This window comes from Drosophila tropicalis, unplaced genomic scaffold (genome assembly GCF_018151085.1).
Source record: "Drosophila tropicalis isolate 14030-0801.00 unplaced genomic scaffold, ASM1815108v1 contig_845, whole genome shotgun sequence".
NCBI classification, from domain to species: Eukaryota; Metazoa; Arthropoda; class Insecta; order Diptera; family Drosophilidae; genus Drosophila; species Drosophila tropicalis.
The window spans coordinates 10258968-10279505 of NW_027173338.1; the positions used below are offsets into that span (position 1 = coordinate 10258968).

At 36.8% G+C, this 20538-nt stretch overlaps 1 protein-coding gene across 4 annotated transcripts in view; it reads left to right on the forward strand.

The window, feature by feature from the left end:
- Fas3 (fasciclin 3) overlaps window positions 1–19630 on the forward strand; it is a 95005-nt gene extending 75375 nt beyond the window's left edge. The window contains exons 2-7 of one of the 4 annotated variants that reach the window (XM_068295189.1): window positions 8375–8692; window positions 8761–9105; window positions 9219–9653; window positions 13708–13738; window positions 17953–18286; window positions 19318–19630. In XM_068295189.1, coding sequence (XP_068151290.1) covers window positions 8375–8692; window positions 8761–9105; window positions 9219–9653; window positions 13708–13738; window positions 17953–18286; window positions 19318–19527 — 1673 coding nt within the window. In that variant the 3' untranslated portion in view covers window positions 19528–19630. Of the gene's footprint in view, window positions 1–8374; window positions 8693–8760; window positions 9106–9218; window positions 9654–12494; window positions 13304–13707; window positions 13739–15210; window positions 16442–17952; window positions 18287–19317 lie in introns of those variants that run through there. The other 3 variants (XM_068295191.1, XM_068295188.1, XM_068295190.1) reach the window with 3 other exon arrangements.
- The last annotated feature ends 908 nt before the right edge of the window (window positions 19631–20538 follow it).

Below are 20538 nucleotides of genomic sequence, written 5' to 3' on the forward strand. Positions count from 1 at the left end.
TACCCATTAAATATTCATGTGAATGAGTCGTAAATTCAATTATAAGTGAGTTCGCTTTAAAAGAAACATATTATATATATCTTAAAGTTCTCATTTAATGACGTCTTTAAAAGGCAAATAATTGTCTCTAAATAAATTAACACAAGAAGCCAGCACCAACAATTCTCTTTAAATTGAACAAAATGAAATTTACAGTCATCAGACACTCCCCGGAGGGCTTGTCAACACCAATTGGGATCAATAGCCTCCAACCAGATATATGTATTATGCTTTCGCCCAATTTGCCCGCCCCTCAAAATACAAATATATATGTACCTACATATATGTATATGTATTATGTACTTTCTTTTTTGTTGTTTATACAATTCCACCTACAGAAAAGAGGCAAATAATTAATTGATATTGTCGCAACAAACATAAAATTAATGTCAATTTCGTTACATTGTGCTTGTTTGTTTGGAGTTGGGGCGATCAGAGGGGCTTTGTGTGGGTGTGGGGGAGGAAGTGTGAGCCGTTTTTTGATTTACAGTCATTTGTCAAATTTTTGCAATTTCCCCCCAAACACTCTGTCTCGCTTCTAACACTCCTTCCTTCCTTCCTCTGGCAATGCCCATAAATTATATGACCGAAAAACCTCAGATCAATTTATTTCATGGCCAAGACGTACTTGACATTTTCCCCACTAATGCTAGGCAGATAGGCCCAGCCCCTTTCCCAAAGTCCTGTGCCCTGTCAACAGAGTCCTGTAAAAACAATTAAAACCCACTCCTAGTTCAGACAGTCATCAAATTTGGGGGCGAGCCGGGGACTGACTTCTATTTACCTTTGGTTCTGATTTGGTTAACAAAAAAACCTCCCAGACAAAAATGGATTTCCCCTTCACCTCACGCTCTGTTTTTTTGATAAATGTTGTGCAAAACGTAGGCGACATTTGGCGGCTAGCCAAGCAACCTAAAAGTAGGCACGCGTTTTTTCTCTTTCTTTTTTGTATGACTTTGCTTTTCAGACATTCCCTTTTTTCGTATACATATATTAATAATAACTGTCATTTTATTCGAGAGTTGCGGTTTCTTTTTACTTTTTTCTCACTGTACTGTCTTTCATTGCCTCATCCCTTTAATTTGTTTTCCTTTTGATATATTTCATACTCTGTTAAAAAAATGGAAAAAGGACGAAGAGGGAATGGAGGTACAGTCTAGGGCATAAGGTGTGGCCAAGTGGCGCGTGCATATAAAAATTATGTTAATGAATTCTGCCTGAGATGTCTGACTGAGTTGGCAGCAAGACTCAGACCTCCCCCCTACAGTGTAAGTGTCTCGCAGTTAATGGTATTCAAAAATGGACATGATCGACTAGACAACCTCCACTAATGCATAAGTGAATTTTAGCTTCAGTTATTTAAAAAACAAAAGGAGTTTGACATATCTGAATTCAATCAGCTGCCTTTCTTTCTCTTCTTCAAAAGTTAATTTTCGATTTTGACTTTAATATGAATGAGTTAAGCTATTCTAGAGTATTTTGTGGTCGGTAACCAAATGTCCTTCAACTTTTCTGTAACTTGTTGTTTTGTCTGCTCTGTTCATGGCATTTTGCATGCGTGTGCGTCTTTCGTATTTTCTTTCTTATGTTTTTTTATTTTTTCTGGGTACATTAAATTAGGAAACGTGTGTGAAAGTATGTGGAGAAGAGGATTTGCCAGTTTATTGCCATCTTTTTTTTTTTGGAATATGTTTTTCGTTTTGGCCAGACTAGCAGACTAGATAAAGTAAATTGCTTTCGAAAGGGTTAAACAGCTAAGCAAAGGGCAATAAAGTGCTTTAAGTTGTAAAGTGGATATATGCTTGTGTAATATATGTATATGACGACTGTATAGGATGTTGATGACTATTTGTACATGTTAATGCCAGTTCACTGAAATTGGCGCAATTAATTTGGTCGAAATTTTGGATTTTCAACCTGCTGTTGCATAAAATAAATTGCTATTGCAATTCAACATTTACGAGAATTTATGATGGAGAATGTGCCACAAAATTTATCACATGTCCGAAAGATGACTCCAGTCTAACATTTCTCCCTCTTTTTCTCTCTCTCTGTGTCCCACTCTCTCTGTGCGACCTTCATGGATTCCTTTGGATTCTACACATCTGGCAAATCGTTTTGGCATATTGCATAATGAGCCATATTTGCATAAATTTCTCGATGAATCTGAGTAAGAGAGTCACCCACAGCAAAAGCTGCCTTAGTACTCTCAGTATCCTTTCTGGCTTACTTCTCCCATGTCATTCCTTGCGGAGGGAACTTTCCCGCGTTTCCTTAAGCATTTTCTGCCCGTTGGCCGGTCAGTGCATTAATTATGTTAATAATTCTTGAGGCTTTAATAAGCATTTGCCATTCTCTCTACAGCAGTTGCATGTGTATATGTGTGTGTGTTGTGTGTGTATGCTGCACTGTCATCCTTCCTTAAATATGCACACTGCTCACCACTTCTAGGAGTAGTATGTAGTCGCTGTCGCCTTCGTTGTCGTTGTCTTCATTGTTTCTTGTGTACTTCAGAATGTAGACAGCTACTTGATGACATTGTCAGGTAATTACAATAAGACGCTTATAAGCTCATCGAATTTTGCCAAGTAGCAAACACAGATTGACTCCAGAGAAGAGCACTTATACGGGAATACAGAAAGGAAACCAATCAGACACATGGACAGATTCAAAGTGATTTAAGAGCACTTAAGAACACTCTCATTGTTAAATAATTTAACTCAGAGCCGATCCTTACGACCTAGGATCTATGTTTTTCTGACTTAAATGTCACATTTGTCTTCAAAATGTAAAACAAAGTCTTCACAATGTGGTCTACCCAGTTGATGCTGTTTTCACTAACACTTTTATGGATCACTACCACTTGCCAAGAAAATTTCGTGTCCCATCTAGTGTCATTACGTACCCTACGCCATATAAATACTCCCGGAGATAATCACTTTTGTACCGGAATAATACTAACTAAAGTGCATATTCTCACATCGGCGCACTGTATTAGAGAGTAACTATTTATGAATGTAACCAAAAAAGGGCCTTATTTTTGTATATTAATCTTCAGCAATAGAGGTCTAATGGTAGACAGTAGTCAGTTAGTAATAGCCAAGTATCTTAGCCCTTTGGGAGATGAGGATCTTATGAGAGTAGACAAAATGGTTGTATATCCTTTATATGAAAGAAATAAACAAGATGATTTGGCCATAATTAAACTAACTAAACAATTGAAACTTGATCAGAAGTTTATAAAAACAGCTAAAATAGGACGAAGTGAATTGACGATGGATGCTGATTGCTACAGTGTGGGGTGGAGTAGTTTCATGGGAGTGAGTTTCAGTAGAATCATTATTCTCTAGTCCAATCTCTTATAGAAACGTAAACCAAAAAGTAAATTGCTTTATGCAGTGAAAGTAAAGTTGTATCACTAACCATAGAATACATAGATGCGTCAAACTCAAGATTTTTTGATTACAAATGCTAGCCTGAGCGTGGAACCCCAGAGAACTTCGGCAAAAGCCGAACAGCGTAGAACCCCAGAGAGCGGCCGCAGTGTCGCTACACATCGAAAATAAATAAAAAAATATAAACAAAAAAAAAAAAAACAAAATAGAAATAAATAAAAAAATAAAAACAAACAAAAAAAAAACCTTCGTTAACGATAATAGAGTTGGGATTCGAGCCAGGGATATTCCGATCGCCAAGCGAGCACTCTATCGGCACAGCCACCGTGACACATACGAATCTGATGCCAATACTTCTTGATATTCTTTTCACAGAGGCATTACCTATTCGCATTGTCGCTTTTTTGTCGAAAATCAAAAATTTTGGTTGAGGGAACTATTGAAATGCGATGTTGTACAACTTCACGTCACACACACACACTACGAAGCCTGAGCATGTACCGACGAGTGTACGCATACATATGCAAAACGAGAGCACAGCGACACAGACATGCGCTCATCGTTCTGCGATCTGTGGCAGACTGAATTATTTTCGATGCGTAGCGACAGTGCTGCGAGCGAACGTTTTTCGCTCTCGCTGCGACCGCTCTCTGGGGTTCTACGCTGTTCGGCTTTTGCCGAAGTTCTCTGGGGTTCCAGACTCAGGCTAGCATTTGTAATCAAAAAAACTTGAGTTTGACGCATCTATGTATTCTATGGTTAGTGGTTGTATCCCTAATGCAAGTGCCTTAAAACGGACCAAAAGCGGAGTAGGGACATTGACATGGCTGCAATGGATTACCTTATCTGTGTTAATAGCACCGAATCAGATTCCTGTGTAACCGATTTCGGTGGCCCTATTTTCTGCGAGAACCAGCTATATGGCTTAACACTGGGCAAAGCGAAGTGCCTGGACTCGCCTGGTCCAATTTTCTTTACCTATGTGCCTTATTACAATGGATGGATCAACACGATGATAACTTCATCCCAGGCAATCGGACAAACAGCGTTGGCACCAATACCAACAGCAGCAGCCTCATTGCCAATTTTGATTGTCTTTCTTTTGGGCAACTTTCACTTTGGAAAATGAAAATGCAACATGAAAATTGGCAGCAGCCAAAAACCATCGACCAAATAACCAACCATTCTCTTTCTGCGATTTATGCTGTCGATTAGTGAAATTAAGTGCTCAATCATATGCCATAGTCAGAGAGCCCTTACTTCTGCTGACTTTCTCTAAAGAAAAACTAGTCAAAAATTGCCAAAAAAGGCTGCACCTTATGCCATGTACCATGTACCATGTGTGGCAAATGGTAAGCCAGACAAAATTTTCCTTCCTTTATTTTGTCCACCAATTTGTTGAGCTTTAACACTTTTCTCTATGGCCATATGTCACAGATATTTGTTGATATTTTTTCTCCCTCTCCCCCTCTTTATTCTTTTTATACATTTAACTTGATTCATTAGTGCTCGTAAATAATACCAATAATAATAATAGAAAAGTAAAAGGCCGCGACACGGCAATTTGATGTAACAACCAATCATTATTAATAGCCAAGCAAGCCAAAAAAAGAGCTTCAACAAAATTGCACACACGCGATAATATCAAGGGAGGAGTAGTAGTGGAGGCTAAAAAAACATGTAACAAGTTTCATTTAATTCATTTTGGAGTGACTTCAAAGCTCAAGACATTGTTCCTCCTTCTCCGCCGCACACCTCCGGTGGTGAGAAGTCCGACTTCCCATTGCCATAAATCAACAATAATTATCGCTTTTTGCCTGCAGCAGGTAAAAGCCGGTAGAGAGTAGCAACAAAAGTTGATAAATCGACGCTGATACATTGAAAATTACAAAAGAGGAATACAATGATGCAACAATTTCAAATAGGGTGACCATTAAATACATCGTCTTTTTCTCAAGATAAAAGCGATACTTCATATCCAAAATGGATCAGTCTGCCATAGACAAAGCCTTTTTCAATCTGTTCTCTTACTCACTTCAAAAACTTTTCTGTTTAGGAAGAAACCCTTCACACTTAATTGACTTTACCATTTGATTAAATTTCCTGCGGACTTACATTTTAAACAAATTTGCTGCAAATTTCCTGCTACTGTGCGCTGTCGATGCAGAAACTTTGTATGTGGAAATTTGTCGATGCGGCAAAGTAAAAATCAAATATCAAGAACTAAAAATAAAATTCAAGTAAAAATCACGTCTCACATAAAAGACGCTAACGTGGTCAAATGGAAGCAATAATCATGGCCAGAAGAGAACGGGAAGGAGAGACTTGGATGGAAACGGAGGCGTGGCAAAGATAGCAAAGTAGATTTTTATTGAGGGGCCTTAAATTAAATCTATTGTACATTTTTATAAAGAGAAGAAAGTGAAGTGAAACGATTGCAAACACACACACACACACACACAAACATTTACTGAGAGACTCACATGGTCTGTGTCTTTGGGACAGACTTTAAGTTGAAAACCCATGACCACTGAACTGGACAACTTCCCGTACAGCATCGTCCGTATCCCACATTCCGCATCCATCCAGCAACTAGCCACAAGGCGAGCGATGAAAACTGCAGACATGGCATCAAATAAAATATGGGCAGGATTGGGAGGAGGAGGAGGAGAAGGAGAGACGTAGAGACTGAGAAACCGACCCAGAGACGTCGTCATCCCATGGAAACAAGCAACGTTCCACTGAAATTCCGCTTGCGAAAAAGCTAAATAAATAAATATCATGAGCAGAAAGGGAGTCCAATGCTTTTAGGAGAAGGAGCAAAAAGAAGGGGCGTGGGCAGAAGCGGGATTGCGCGGCAAAAAAAAATAAAAAATAGATTTGCAGTGAATAAACCAAAGTCGTTGCAGGGAGAAGGGAATGCCGGGGAAGTGGTGTATATATTGTTGAGCATACGTCGCCACATCGTCTCCAATGTGACATTGTCCAACTTCAACGTTTGAATCCGGACCAACAACTGTTGCCCCACCCCTTACTTCTTCCCATCCCCCCACTCCCACACCATTCGACGGACAGGGGAGTTTTTCGCAAAAGTGTGAAACAATTTTTGCTGACTCTTGAAATCCAAGCTACAAACTTCACACAAAATAAAAAAAAAAACAATTCAAACTTTCACTCGAAAAATAAAAAAGGATATAAATTGATAGTGGACTTTTCGGATACCCTGTTGCAAAAGCAAGTCGGGCTATATGTTGAATAAGTACTCATAAAAGTCATCTTATTTATTCACCACAATATTTAAAGCACTCCATTCTCACTAATTGATAGTTGGTTACACGACGAAATGAATATTTTACTTATCAAAGATATGACATCTCTTTTGATATTTCTGAGTTGCTTCTTTCAACTTTCATATATACCCTCTCTAACTAAATGGCACAGAGGGTATTCGGGAAAAAACATGAATTTAGTTTATGTGGTTCGTTCTAAGTGGTCGCCTGACAAACTTCAGTGTGAACAGAAAAAATCACTCACAACTCAATTGTTGAAAGTTAAGCGACAATCTGCAAAATGTTCCGATCGTTTGGTTCATAGTTTTAAATTACATACTAGCAGCTGGCCAGCTGCCTGGTTGCCTGTCTGTCTGTCTGCTGGTTGCCCCGCTTTAAAGCCAAACAAATGCAAATATCAAAGACGAGCCAATGGACGCCTCTTGTTGTTGTTGTTGTTGCTGTTGCTGTTTCCTGTATGTGCATATGCGGCTGACCAAACAAAACTTCATTCAGTCCGTCACTCAAAAGCCAAAAAGCGCAACGCAATGCAAACGCAAAACCAAACCAAACTAAACCAAACCAAAAATCAATGCATATATCGGCCAGCTGCACTTGAAGGCACGCCACAGATTTGGCCAGCTGCAGTTTCGACTGCCTTGTTTCAAATTTTTGTGGTATTCATTTACAAAAAAAAAAAAAACAAAAAATTAAATTAGATGCTAGAAAACAATAACAAATCAATCAAAGGAAAGCATGCAGCGTAAAGTGTTGTTGACTGGCGGCTAATTAAGGGCTAAAAGTTTCATATTTATTTATTCCTAAAGAAAAATTTACTTGAGCAAATAAGGCTATTTCATCCCCACAATGTTGTTGAGGAAAGATTCAGACTATAATAAGCAGCTTAAATTATCTTAGATCTCTTAGTAATTAGCTTTGAATAGAATCTCTGCTCCTTGATCTTTAACACAATCTTATTTTAATGAATTTAAAAGGTATTCAGTAATCAGCTAATCTTTACTTATTAAATTCAATCAATTGATATTGAAAACTTAAAAAATATTGCAGACGAAATTGATTTTGAAACTTGCCATCCCCGGTTGAATTGAATTGAATTGGTTAGCCACACAAAAGGCAAACAAAAGTTCTTCCCATTTCATTCGGTGCTTAAACGTTTGAGAGAATTACTCAAATGTCTTAATTGGCAAATAGAGAAAGAGAAAAGTAGATAAATAGAGAGAGAAAGAGAAAGAGAGAGAGAGAAAAAAACCTCAGACAAAATGAGGAACTTTTTGCAAAATGCCATTGCGGCAAAGTTTGCCAACAAACTACTAAGTAAAACTGAGGAGAAGAGGAAAAAGACAAGTGGGGTAACTTCAAATGTTTTTCAAACTGCAAAACATAAAAAAGAAGAGTTTAAAAAAAAAAATGGCTTAATTGAAACTTAATGAGAAAAGCCAGCCACATTGTTGGCAGATGATTGCAAGTTATGTATTACTATCTTAATCTCAAAAAGATGCAGGTGTTACTGGGGGGAAAAATTATGATAGTCATTCGCTTGATTGTCAAGTCGTGCCATTTACAAGAAACTCAATACCTCCATCAACTGTGGCACAATCTTCCCTTACCGTCTTAACTAATTGTATCTCTGCTCTTTGTTATTTCTTACAGATGCGCTCACCTATGGCCAGGTGAATGTGGAACCCAACACAGCATTGCTCAACGAAGGCGATCGCACTGAGCTCCTCTGCCGCTATGGTCGAGCAATTAACTATTGCCGCATTGAGATCCCAGGCGAACAGAAGGTCCTTAATCTATCACCCGAATGGAGTAAAACGCCTGGATTCACCTATTATGGAGCGGGCTTAAATGCCGGACAATGTGGTGTCAGCATTGAGCGGGTCAAAGCAAGCAACAATGGACAAGTCAAGTGCAGCCTGGGTGTCGAGGGTGAAGAGCTATCGGGCACAATTGATTTGGTAGTGGCCTGTAAGTGTTACCTAAATACTCTTCTCTTCCAGATTGAAATTTCTAATCGATCCCATTTAAATTTTTAGTGCGTCCTCAGCAACCAATCATTGAGCTTATTCAGCAACCAGATCGTGAGGGATACTACCCAGAAGGCAAACTCTTCCATGCCCGTTGCAGTGTTCGTAATGGTCGCCCTGCCTCAAATATCTCTTGGTACATTGATAACATGCCAGCCAATAAGAGAACTAGTGACTTGAATGTTGTCCCAGCACCAACAAACGATAACGTCGAACTGATGACATCGATTCAGGAAATTCAGTGGTACTTGTCCCCAGAGGATAGCAATCGCAAACTGGTTTGCCGTTCCCATCATCAAACCGATCGCGAAAGTCTGCCACCCCAGGAAGGAGCCTACATTATCAATGTTCGATGTAAGTGTTGACTTAAATATAAAGATTATATATTTTGATTATAAAACTTCTTTGTAATTAAGTAGTCCGAACTATTTAACCCTTGTTAACCCTTTATTTTTGTCTCTTTTTAGATGCCCCCGTTGCCCAGCCCGAAGCTTTGGTCTATGGCCTCTATTTGGAACACACTGCCATTGTCAATATTACCATTCGTGCCAGCCCACAGCCCGTTGTTGAGTGGACCATCGATGGGGCCATCGTTCCACAAGGTCAAACCGATGGACGCTTCTCGGCGTATGAGCCCCAGTATATGGGCAACGATGAGTACAATGTAACTTTGGCCATCGCCGGTCTCACATTGGAGGATACAACCAAAACATACAATTTGCGTGCCAGCAACAAAATCGGAACCAGAGACTATCAAGTCCGCATTAGCTCCTCAAGCAAGCCGCCAACCAGCAGTTTGGATGTGGCTGCCATTGTGGGAATTGTTGTAGCCGTTGCTGTTCTAGTGCTGATTGTCCTTTTGGTTGTGTTTGCGCGTGCCACCGGTAGATGGTGCTTTGGCGGTAAGTCGACCAACAACAACAAAAACAAAAAGAAACCAAAAGTTCACGAATGAAATCATTTCAAATCATATTCGTTTGCTTTTCGTGGGTGGCCACCATCATCAAATGTCATCATCATTGCCATTCATTGTCTCATCAGCTATGCTAACAATAACTTCTGGCTTTAGGTCTGCACTCCCAACCCCTCACTGGACCCCCCTCTCGCCCAATATCAATCATTACCATTCTTCTACCCATCCACATCTCCATCATCTAATCATTGCCACATGCTGCATATACACATACTAGAACCGGGATTTGGGGCTGGTTTGCGTCGACGCGGCCAAGGGGCCGTGGCAACCACAGCCCGTTGTTAACTTTCGACACATTGTGCGGCTTTTAAATTTTAATTACCATCAACTTAGCAACAGTGCGGCAAGTGGAACAAGTTAGCAGCAGCTCGAGGAGTGGCAGCGGCAGCAGCCTTAAAAACTCTTCTAATTAAAAATTTCACTTGACTCTTCCACGGCTTTTATTATAAAATATCAAAGAAGTTAAATTCGGCTATGCCGAAGTTTATATACCCTTGCAGTCCTTGACAATAATAATTTCACATGTTCAAAATTTGTTTTCTGCAACCTAATTCATTAATATACAAACAAAACAATTTTACTCTTCATACTATGTACAATTTGTTCTTCTTCTTCCCTCATTCCCTAAGCAAAGCAACGCACGCATACACATACAGTTTATGTAGCGTTGCGTCTGTGTGTGTATGCATGTGCTCTGTTGATTTGATGATGACGTAGTAGGCAGCAAGCAGAGCTGCCGGCAGCGATTGAACCGATTTATATAGACTGTAACTTGTGTTCTATTTATCCGATCAGGGTCAAATTTTGGGATCTGAGATTTTATATCAAATTCTATTATATTGGTGAATTTCATGGGGATACTCCAATTTTTGCAAAAATTTTTGTTCCAGAGCTATATGATATAGTAGTCCGATCCCAAAGATTTTCATACTTTATCTCACCCGGGTAAAAAAAAGCTCCCAAAAAAAAATTTCATCCCGATAGCTCTTAAGATGGCTGAGTAAAACGCGTACGCACCGACGGACAGACGGACAGACGGACAGACGGACATGGCTATATCGACTTAGCTTCTCATGCTGATCAAGAATATATATACTTTATGGGGTCGGAAACGTCTCCTTCTGTGCGTTACAAACATCTGACCAATTTTATAATACCCTCTGCAAGGGTATAAAAAGAAGAAGATATATTATGCGAGGTGTGTTAGAGAACTAACAGAAATTGCCATCTGTCAGGCATATATTTAATATAACATGAAAACAAACTCTATTTCAAATATCAAACTCCAATCTTAAAGGACATATCTGTCTAGTCCAAGCTTCAAATAAGTGAAAAATTTAAAAATTCATAAAGTCAAACTCATTACTTTACAAGAACATCTCGTATATTACATACAGCGCATACAAACATGTATGTAGTAAAAGGATGACTGTAGGGATTCTCCTTCTGCTCCTGCTATCTCCCGCTGCCTAAGGAAGTGGTTTCGCCAATTTTGCGAACATAATTAAATGTGGTTTCCGGTTTAATTGTGCGCTGAAATGACAACCAAAAAAAAAAAAATATATGAAAATTATTAAAAAATATTTCAAGTGCAAAATCAAGTGAAAGACGAGCAAAAATAATAATTAAGTTAACATGTTTCTTTAAGCCCATTCATCTATAGTAAAAAAAAACTAAAACCAACCCACAAACTAGTCAAAATTAATAAATATTTTGGAAGTTGTTCTGTTAAGTTTGTCAAAGATTAGATTTTCCTCTAGTTCGAGTCAAATCAAAGATAAATACACTGAAGAAAACAAGTTTATGAACGTTCTTTCGCATCGAATTCATTAATTTTTTTCCAATTTCTTAATCAATTTCAAAATAAAAATACCTCTGTAGAATATATTAGACATCCCTCATGATTTCAATCTTGAATTTATTGTACATTAAAGCTCTGGAAATAAATAAGATTTTATAAATCTAATGGAAAGATAGTAATCTGAACTATATAAGCAATTAATTAATGCATTTGGGATTTGAAGCGGGTTCATTATTGATCAGAGAAACTATTGTTCATTGACTTCCAAACTCCAATTTCAAATTCAAACTAAGTCTGAATTCTGCTGAGTTCTCAAAGTCAACATTCCAAGAGAAAAAAAAAACACGAGGTCAACTAATTAGTTAATTTAAACAACTAAAAGTCTCTAGGATAGTACAAAACTCAGAACAACTCCAAAAAGTTAAACAAATTTCATCCCGTTAGCATTAAGTTTCCAATTCTCAAAAAAAAACAAAACAACCAAATATGTGAAAATGTTGAAACAAATATTAAAAATATTAACTAAAATTTTTTAAACTTAAAAAATCGATTCCAACATTCTTAATCCTTGATATGTATTTAATAATATGCTAAAAAAAAACGAAAACAGAAATAAAACACGCACAAAAAGTGTCTACAAATGACAACAACAAGAAGAGCTAACACATAAACAAAATTTGTCAATTTAAAAAAATATATATTTTAAAATTTTTACTTTCACAGTTAGAAATTATGTTTTTCTATGCTTTCCTCTTAACTGTATTTCTATGCTTTGAATTACTTTCTTTTCTACTTCTGCTCTTTCTTTGGTTAATGGACTAACAACAAATCTTTTAAGCTTTTCATATGGAAACTTTGGTTTACTTTCTGTTGTTTTTCTTTTTCTTTGGTATTTTGATTTTGTTGGTTTCCATTTCCGACCTCACACGACGCTAAATGTTAGTTCTTGTTGTTGTTGTGTTTTTGCAGGCGCCACTCTAAACACAGACATCGGTCCCGATTCGGAGGCCCAGATCCATCCCGAACACCACGACGAGGACGATGAAGAGCTCGATGGCCATGTTAATGCCGATGAGCACATCGATACCACAATACAGCAATCTGAGGAGGCCACGCCCCCAGTAACTGATAAATTGGAGGCACAAAAGAAGGCCGATCTGAAGAAAAGTGCTGCTGCCACAGCAGCAGCTGTAATTGCTGCCGGCAATGCACAGCAGCAACAGAATGGCAATAGCAGCACAACCGAGGCACCAAAGCCACCCAACACATCGGTCTAAGATCAGCCTTAAACAGATGCAAGACAGATGAGGGCCAGTAGTTAGCTGTGTGCCCCGTTTGCTTAAAGCAATGGGAAATATATCTCCTTACAAACCGAATATCCATTAAACCAACTTAACTCTCGAACATTGCTCTCTAATTAGCCGGAATATCTCAAAAAGGCGCAAAACAAATAATCTACTTGAAAAAAAAGGCTCGAAAAGTAAACTAAAACTGGCTCAAACTATGCTTAAGTGCTTCTTTTTGAGGAGCTGTAAAAATATCCATCTCGAATTGTATGCAAAAAAAAAAAAAAAGAATCTACCTTAGGCCAAGTAATTTTTAAGTAGTAATATCGAAATCTCTCACGCCAGCAATGTGTAATCTCTAATGAAATATTATTCTCACACTTTTTATTATTATTGTATTATAATATTTGTTTCCCATTATTCACATTTTCAATTTGACAAAATAATGTATTTATTTAAGCCTGAACCTGCCAGCGTAATGCATTTTCTAATTACTTTTTTCCATTTTTTTTTTTTTTGTGTTGTTGCTCAAATAATTTTAAACGAAAACTTGGCTCGAAACATGAATTAGTAATTAGAACAAAACTAAAACAAAAAATGAGTAATTTGTATATGCTTAAATAGACAGTAAAAATTCAATTGAATTAAATTTATATCTCCATATTTTTTCAATACACTTTTTTCTCTAGTTTTTAGTGATTTGTGAAGTGACAAAAATTAATATGAGAAATAAATATATTTTTAAAAACATTTATTTCAAGGATGATTTCATTTGATGATGATGATATATAATAGTGGGTGGGTCACCTGATCATCTCATATTAGGTTTAATACTATTATTTATCTAATCTAATGTCCCTCCATTAATTTATAATGTTTTGTTTCCCTTTTTGCAGGCAAATCGATCAAGACACCGACAAATGAAACGTAAGTACATCAATCTCAACCTGTAATGCATTTATACATTGTCAAAATAAGTTCAAAGTGCAAACACGGGCCCTGCTGGACAACTAACCACCTCACGGTATCTGTGCTCCTATAATATTAATGTACTAAATCTTAAAATCATCACTTATTTTCCTGTTCATTGGAATCGTTTAGAGCAAAAAATTTCGATTCATCTATGATCGTTCTTAGTAACTCTCTTTTGATTCATAATTGATTGATAATTGATATTGCTTATCATTTGTAGTTCAACTCAGAGATATAATTGCATTAAGAACGATTGTAAGTGAATGAAATTTTTCATGTGCTATGTCATTGTATTGAATTCTTTGCATGTTTCGGTGGCTTTTTTAAAAAGTTTCGTATTGTTTTGTGTAGCTAATTTTCGTATATTTCATCATTTCATTAACAAGTCAGTAATTAGTAGTAGTTTTCATTCAGGGATATTATCATTCAAATATCAAGTACGATTTTTATGTTTCTGTTAAACATTTTTTCCTATTTAGAGTATGAAATTTCGAAATTTAATCTGGTAAATTTAAGCAAATTGCAGTTAGTCATGAAGTGGTCAAGAAAAATTTAACAAACGATAACATTTTTCGATATTTATCGTTGATAATAGTGACGATATTTGAATATAGATATCTCTAGCCCCATCTTTAGAACAAATGAAACAATTCTGTGATATTTAGGTTAGTTCATTTTGATACAGAAAACTTTAATACACACACTCACACCCACCACATCTTATGCGCGCACACTCACATACACACACACACACACACACATGCGAACATTCATATACACTTTTAGTTAATGCTAAACTGTCAAAATTGTGTCTCGTATCGTTTGGTTCTTGTCTTTTGTTGACTGATATCAAAAAGTTCATGCGACACATACTCCTACACACACACACACATACATCTACATTCATATTGTCATATACCTATTGCTCGTCTCTGCCCGCCTTACCACGCCCACATATGCTCGCTCGCTAGCTCGCCAAGTCGTTCGTCTGCTTATCTTGTATTTGCATCTTTTTATATCTGCATTTGCATCTTTGCCTCTATCCTTTTGCGCTCTCACCCACATTCGAAAAAGGATATAAAATCTGCATATACTAAAACGTCAAGTCGCCGTTCATGCAACATCCAACAAATATAGAAAGTTAAAGTCACTTTGCTAATGCATCACAACCAAAAGTAAAACAAAAACAACAATCAAAACCTATTGCCATGTTTTGTCTACATCTTCTTCTACCGCTACTCCTACTTCCTTTACTCTGTCTTTCTCTCTCTCACATGTGTACTGTACTTTCTCATATGAACATCCTTCCGTCAAAAACAAACTGTCTAAAAAAACCTGTCAAAAATTGTGTGTTTCTCTCCCAACAATCCCTACACTTTCTCTCTCTCTCTCTCTCTCTATCTCTTTGTTCGGCTTTTGCCCCTCAGCACTAGCAACGACAAGCAACTTGAGAATGGTGGCAACCAACATCACCTTCATAGTCAGAATGTGGCACTGCTAGAAACTCCCAATGGCATCACTCTCCTGGGAGCCAGCAAACTACGCGAGTCGAATGGCAATGGCAATGGCAATAGCAATGAACGCATTTCCCTGGTCGAACATCGGCCACGACCACATCACGATGAGGATGATTCCTTTGAGTATGCCACCGATCGCGAGAGCAGCGTCTACAATCCAACAACAAAACCATTGCGCAGTGTTCTAATGGGTCAGGCGGGTGGACGTAATTCCCAACAGACAACAACAAACAGCAGGGGCAGCACCAGCACCACCAGCGATGGTGGGCCAGAGGGCGTGGAAAATTCAGATTTATTGCAACGTGGCAATGAATTGGGCATACCCGTGTCACGATTCTCTCGCTGGTTGCCCAAGGATCAGCGTGAGTTACTCGAGAAACAGGCAAAACTGCTTTCCGGACGCAGTGAACCACCAAAGGCGTTAGTACCACCACCAACACTACCGAAACCCATTCATCCAACCAACAGCACCAGCACACACAATCCCACAACGACGACGACGCTCACACCAACAACTCCCACAACGCCAAAGTTGCCGCAGGAAACGGAAATCTAAACGAACAATCTGTGTGTGCAGGTTTCTTTTGGGTACAGGAAATGCATCAAATGATTAGGATTTTCTACATATTTAACATATTTAATTTATTTGAGACAGTTTTGTAGCATTCAATTGAGATTAACTTTTAAAGTTACATAATCTGAAATGAAAGTTGTGAGTGAAGAAATTTGGACAAACCCTTAAAGCAAATTTCCAGTTAAAACCGAAAATCAAATTGCCCAATGAAGTAGAAAGCCCAGTTTCAATGGTTTAAAGATGGGAAAAGTTCATAACATTTTGATTTCATAGCTACAAAACTGTCAATCAGTTAGAACTTAAGTAAACCATCACTCAAACACGACAGTCATGACAGTTTCTCACCACAATTCACCACAAATATATCATCCACATCTGTATTGTATTGAGATTTTATTATGAGCATGACATCGATCCTTCTAGGCATGACTTAATCATCTACTCAATATCATCGTATCGAATGCATGACCAAATCCTCTAAAAGATCGATGACAAAGTAAGATGTTGTTGAACAAGTATTTACTGTAGTGGGCAATGTAGAACAAAATACATACATATATCAAAGAGATGCACAATGCGATTGGGTGTTCAACCTAAGGTGTGGCTACTGTACGCTTTTGTTACTTTAATTTCCTTAAGACAGCTGCAAAAAACAACTGGAAAATAAATACATTGTTTAATATTTAAGTTTAAGTTTTTCAAGTATTTTAATTATTTTTAAATGTTTTTTTATTTAACTAACAAAACAACGAAACGAAATGTTATCAAATACGCTGTAGTTAGGGATACAATTTTTTTACTTTACATATATTTTTAATAAATTAACAGAAAATGAAAATATTGTTCGATTTCTATTCTCTGTTTAAGCGTAAGCGAGTGTGCGTGCGTGTGTGTAAAGTTTAATTAAATTGAAAAACAGAACAAAAGAAATATTTTCCAATATTTACTTCAAAATTGGAGATGAATAAAAATGAATTCATGCTGAAATGTTTGAAAGAAATTTGAATCGAACATTTATTTAAGCAGCGTGTTTTGCATTCTCAATAGCTACAATCAAAATTCATATGAGACTTTAACACGCACGCACACACCCACAGACAAATACACACAACCACTCACCCACACCCCACACACACACACATGGATACTTGGCCAGACAGTTTCCAGACATTTAAATGAGCCAATACATATGTATATATTTGTTTATAAATAGAATATAGATTAGACGCCTTGAATAAGGCACAAACAAATTACTCGGTTCAGTTCAGTTCGTTTTCATAGTCATGACCCCAGAAAATGTATGAATTAAAGGTGGTCAAAGCATTAAGTCATAAGACATAATTGATTTAGTGTAAATATGTTTAACTACATTTAGCAGAACTAAATAAGATATGACTAGGATTAACCAGGCTAAAACTCAATTTAATCAATTGTGATTAGGGATAGACACTTTTTTTTTAATAGAGGAGGAAGCAATTTTGGTCTCTAACACTTTAGAGTTAAATGATAAAACTTTGTAAGAAACAATCGGTCATTTCGTTTGTCATATAATTTACAAGAATATATATATAAAGATATAAAAGCAATAGTAGAAATCAAAGAACATAATCCGAAAAGTTAGCTTAAATACCATAGAGAGAGTTTCTCCTTAGAGATGTTTTTAAAATAAGGAAATTGGACTGAAATCAAGATAAAGTTAAATGATACATTTTGAGAATTCGCTGAGATGTTTTCTTTTGTTTTGGTCTAAGGTTTGCCAATTAACAATTATATATTAACGCTTCTTGAAGCACACGATTAAGCCACTAACCCGATATGCCAAGAAGTGTGATAAATCTAACACCAAGCACACGCAACTAACTAAATCTGTGGAGGAACCCACTGCCCTCCTGTTTATCCCCGCAATTGTCCCGGCTCTGCACAGAAACAATTATTTTGACACATTTAATAAATAGCAGAACCCAAAGAAAGAACAACAAAATTCACTCTCACACACTCCTACCATTTACTAAAAAAAAAAAAAACAAACAAACAAACCATCCAACCAACAACAAAAAACGAAACAAAACCAACTACAGCAGCGACACTGAAAGCGCCGACATAAAAGCCACCTCAACCGCTACTGCCACAACAGCAACAACGACAGCCACAGGCGGTGGCAGCGGCGGCGTTAATGCCACAGAAGAAGCCCATACCAGCGAACAGGAGCAGCAGCAAGAGCAGCTGGAACGTGAACTGGAGCCAACTCAGAAGAAGGCCAAACGTTTGCCAGCCTTTGCTGTGGCCATTTTAAAGCGTTTCAACGAGAGGGATAACAACAGGAACAAAGCCAACAATAAGGAGCCCAACGAGTCAACATTACCCACACCCAACGACCAGGAGACAATCGATGGCAATGACAATGAACCAAAGGTATACAAAGCTGTCTCAGCTTAGCCCCCACTCTCACTCTCTGTCTGTCTGTCTGTCTTTTTCGCTCAATCTATCCCACCTTACCCTCCCACTACAGAGTGTTGTAAAGTTCATGAAAAAAACCAACACACACAAACGCCTGTACAATTGAACGAATCAGTGAACAGAAATGAACAAATTCACTGCTCATTTGGTCTTCTTTTAGTTCATTCTATTTCAAACTAATCGATGTCACTTTTCTTTTTCGACAAATCGAATTGAATTATTTTCTAAATTAAATAAAAAAATTTCTGAAATTATAGATTAAAGTTGTGCATGGAACAGCTTTCTTCGAACAGAAAGGATCCGTTTGCTCTTATATTCCATTTGTATTCGAGACCCCAAACCATGCACAGCTTTCAATTTAGTTCAGGATAAAATGAATAACATGAGTATTTCATAAATTCTTTGGAGTATTTAAATAATGCTTTTGAGTTTAGTTGCGCAGTTTCCTTTTTTAAATTTATTTATTTCGCAAAGTTTATTCAGTTTAAGTTCACAATAATTTAAGGTCTCAATTAAATGTTGATCTACTGGGAACAAAGTACCAAAAGTTTCCCCAAAGTAAACAAAAATCTCTATATTTTACACTCTCAATATCTCGTCCTGTGTCTGTGTGCGTGTGTGATGTGCGGCATACTTTTTGGCGCTGTGATAAAGCTTAAGCAATGCAAAATAATGTGTATTTACAATTTTTATTCTTTTTGCCATTTCTCTGCTCTTTTCGTCTACACAAAAAACAAAAACCGTAAATCTTTTATTTGATTTTCATTTCTAATGCAAATCGCATGCAAAATCTATTCAATTTGTATTGTATATACCGTATGAAAGTCTATAGTTTGGCAAAGCACTTCACCAATGTGGACATTTAAGTAAATCGAAAGAGAGGTACTTCTTGTAAAATTTAATACGTACTTTGCTTCAAGTTACAAGTAGTTATTACTTTCAGTAATTAAATAATTAAATTGCCTTTACTCCAACCATTTATCTAGCAAGACAAACAACTCGTCTATGCTGAACTTGTACTAAAGCCGGCCAATGAGGCAACAACTGCAGCAACAACAACATCACCAGCAGCAGCATCAGGAGGAACAACAACAGCAGCCACACCAATTATAGCATCAACTGAAGGGTCAGCAAACAAGAACACCACAGAATATGCCGAAATTGTCTATGTGCAAAAGGGTGAAAGTAAAAAGTAATAAAAACAACAAATATTTAAAATAATAATAAATTGCATCAACAAATGAAAACAAAACCCATGAAGAGATTTGGAGCCCAGGAGGCTGAGATAGGACAAGAAAAGGAGAAGCACAAATGCAACAACAAAACGCAACCCAATGCATAAACGTAAACTTAACAAGAAAATACAGCAAAGAAAATATTTAAAATTATTAAATAGATGAAAGAATCTCTCAAAAGTGGTTTTTCAAAAACTTCTTAAATGTGTGTGTATTAAAAATCTAAGGAAAACTAAAACAAAACAAAAACTTTATAAAAAGCAAATACATTTCTCCGCACAGTAAACTTGACAAGAACACAAACAAACCCCTCTCGAAATCTCCCCTCTCTCTCTCTCTCTCTCTCGCTAGACTCCTTCACATTAAATAAAATTTACAACAAAACACAAAACAAAAAGGAACACTTAAAAGAAAAAAGCTAAATATTGCATAAAAGTATAAATTAAATTTACTTAAAAATAGGCAAACAAAAAAACAAACAAGTAAAAAAATAAAAAGTTTAAAGAAAATCTCAATTATTTACATAAATGTCTCGCATCTAAGCTAAATTTTTAGTTTAAGCCACAACAAAAACCATGCAAAAACCAACCAACAAATGAAAAAAATAAATTTAATAATAAATTTACAAAACCAAATGGAAAAACAACAATTACCTTTTACAGATTGAATTCTTAACAATTTTTTGGAAACGTTTTTGGCAAAACCAGAAAAAGGCATTTAATAAAACTTAATGACAAAGTATTTTCCATAACATTTTCGGTTTTTGTTCAATTTGCTTTCTCTATGAACTTTTCCATCCATTTTAACGTTTTATTTTCCGTTTTGATTTTTATTTAAACGATTTACATTAATATATACATACAAATGACTACAGTTAAGTGCATTAATTAATTATGTATTTTCGATAATTGATTTTATTCGTATTCGTAAGTTATAATTTGTATAAAGTTAAGCTGAACAACTTTTTTGAAT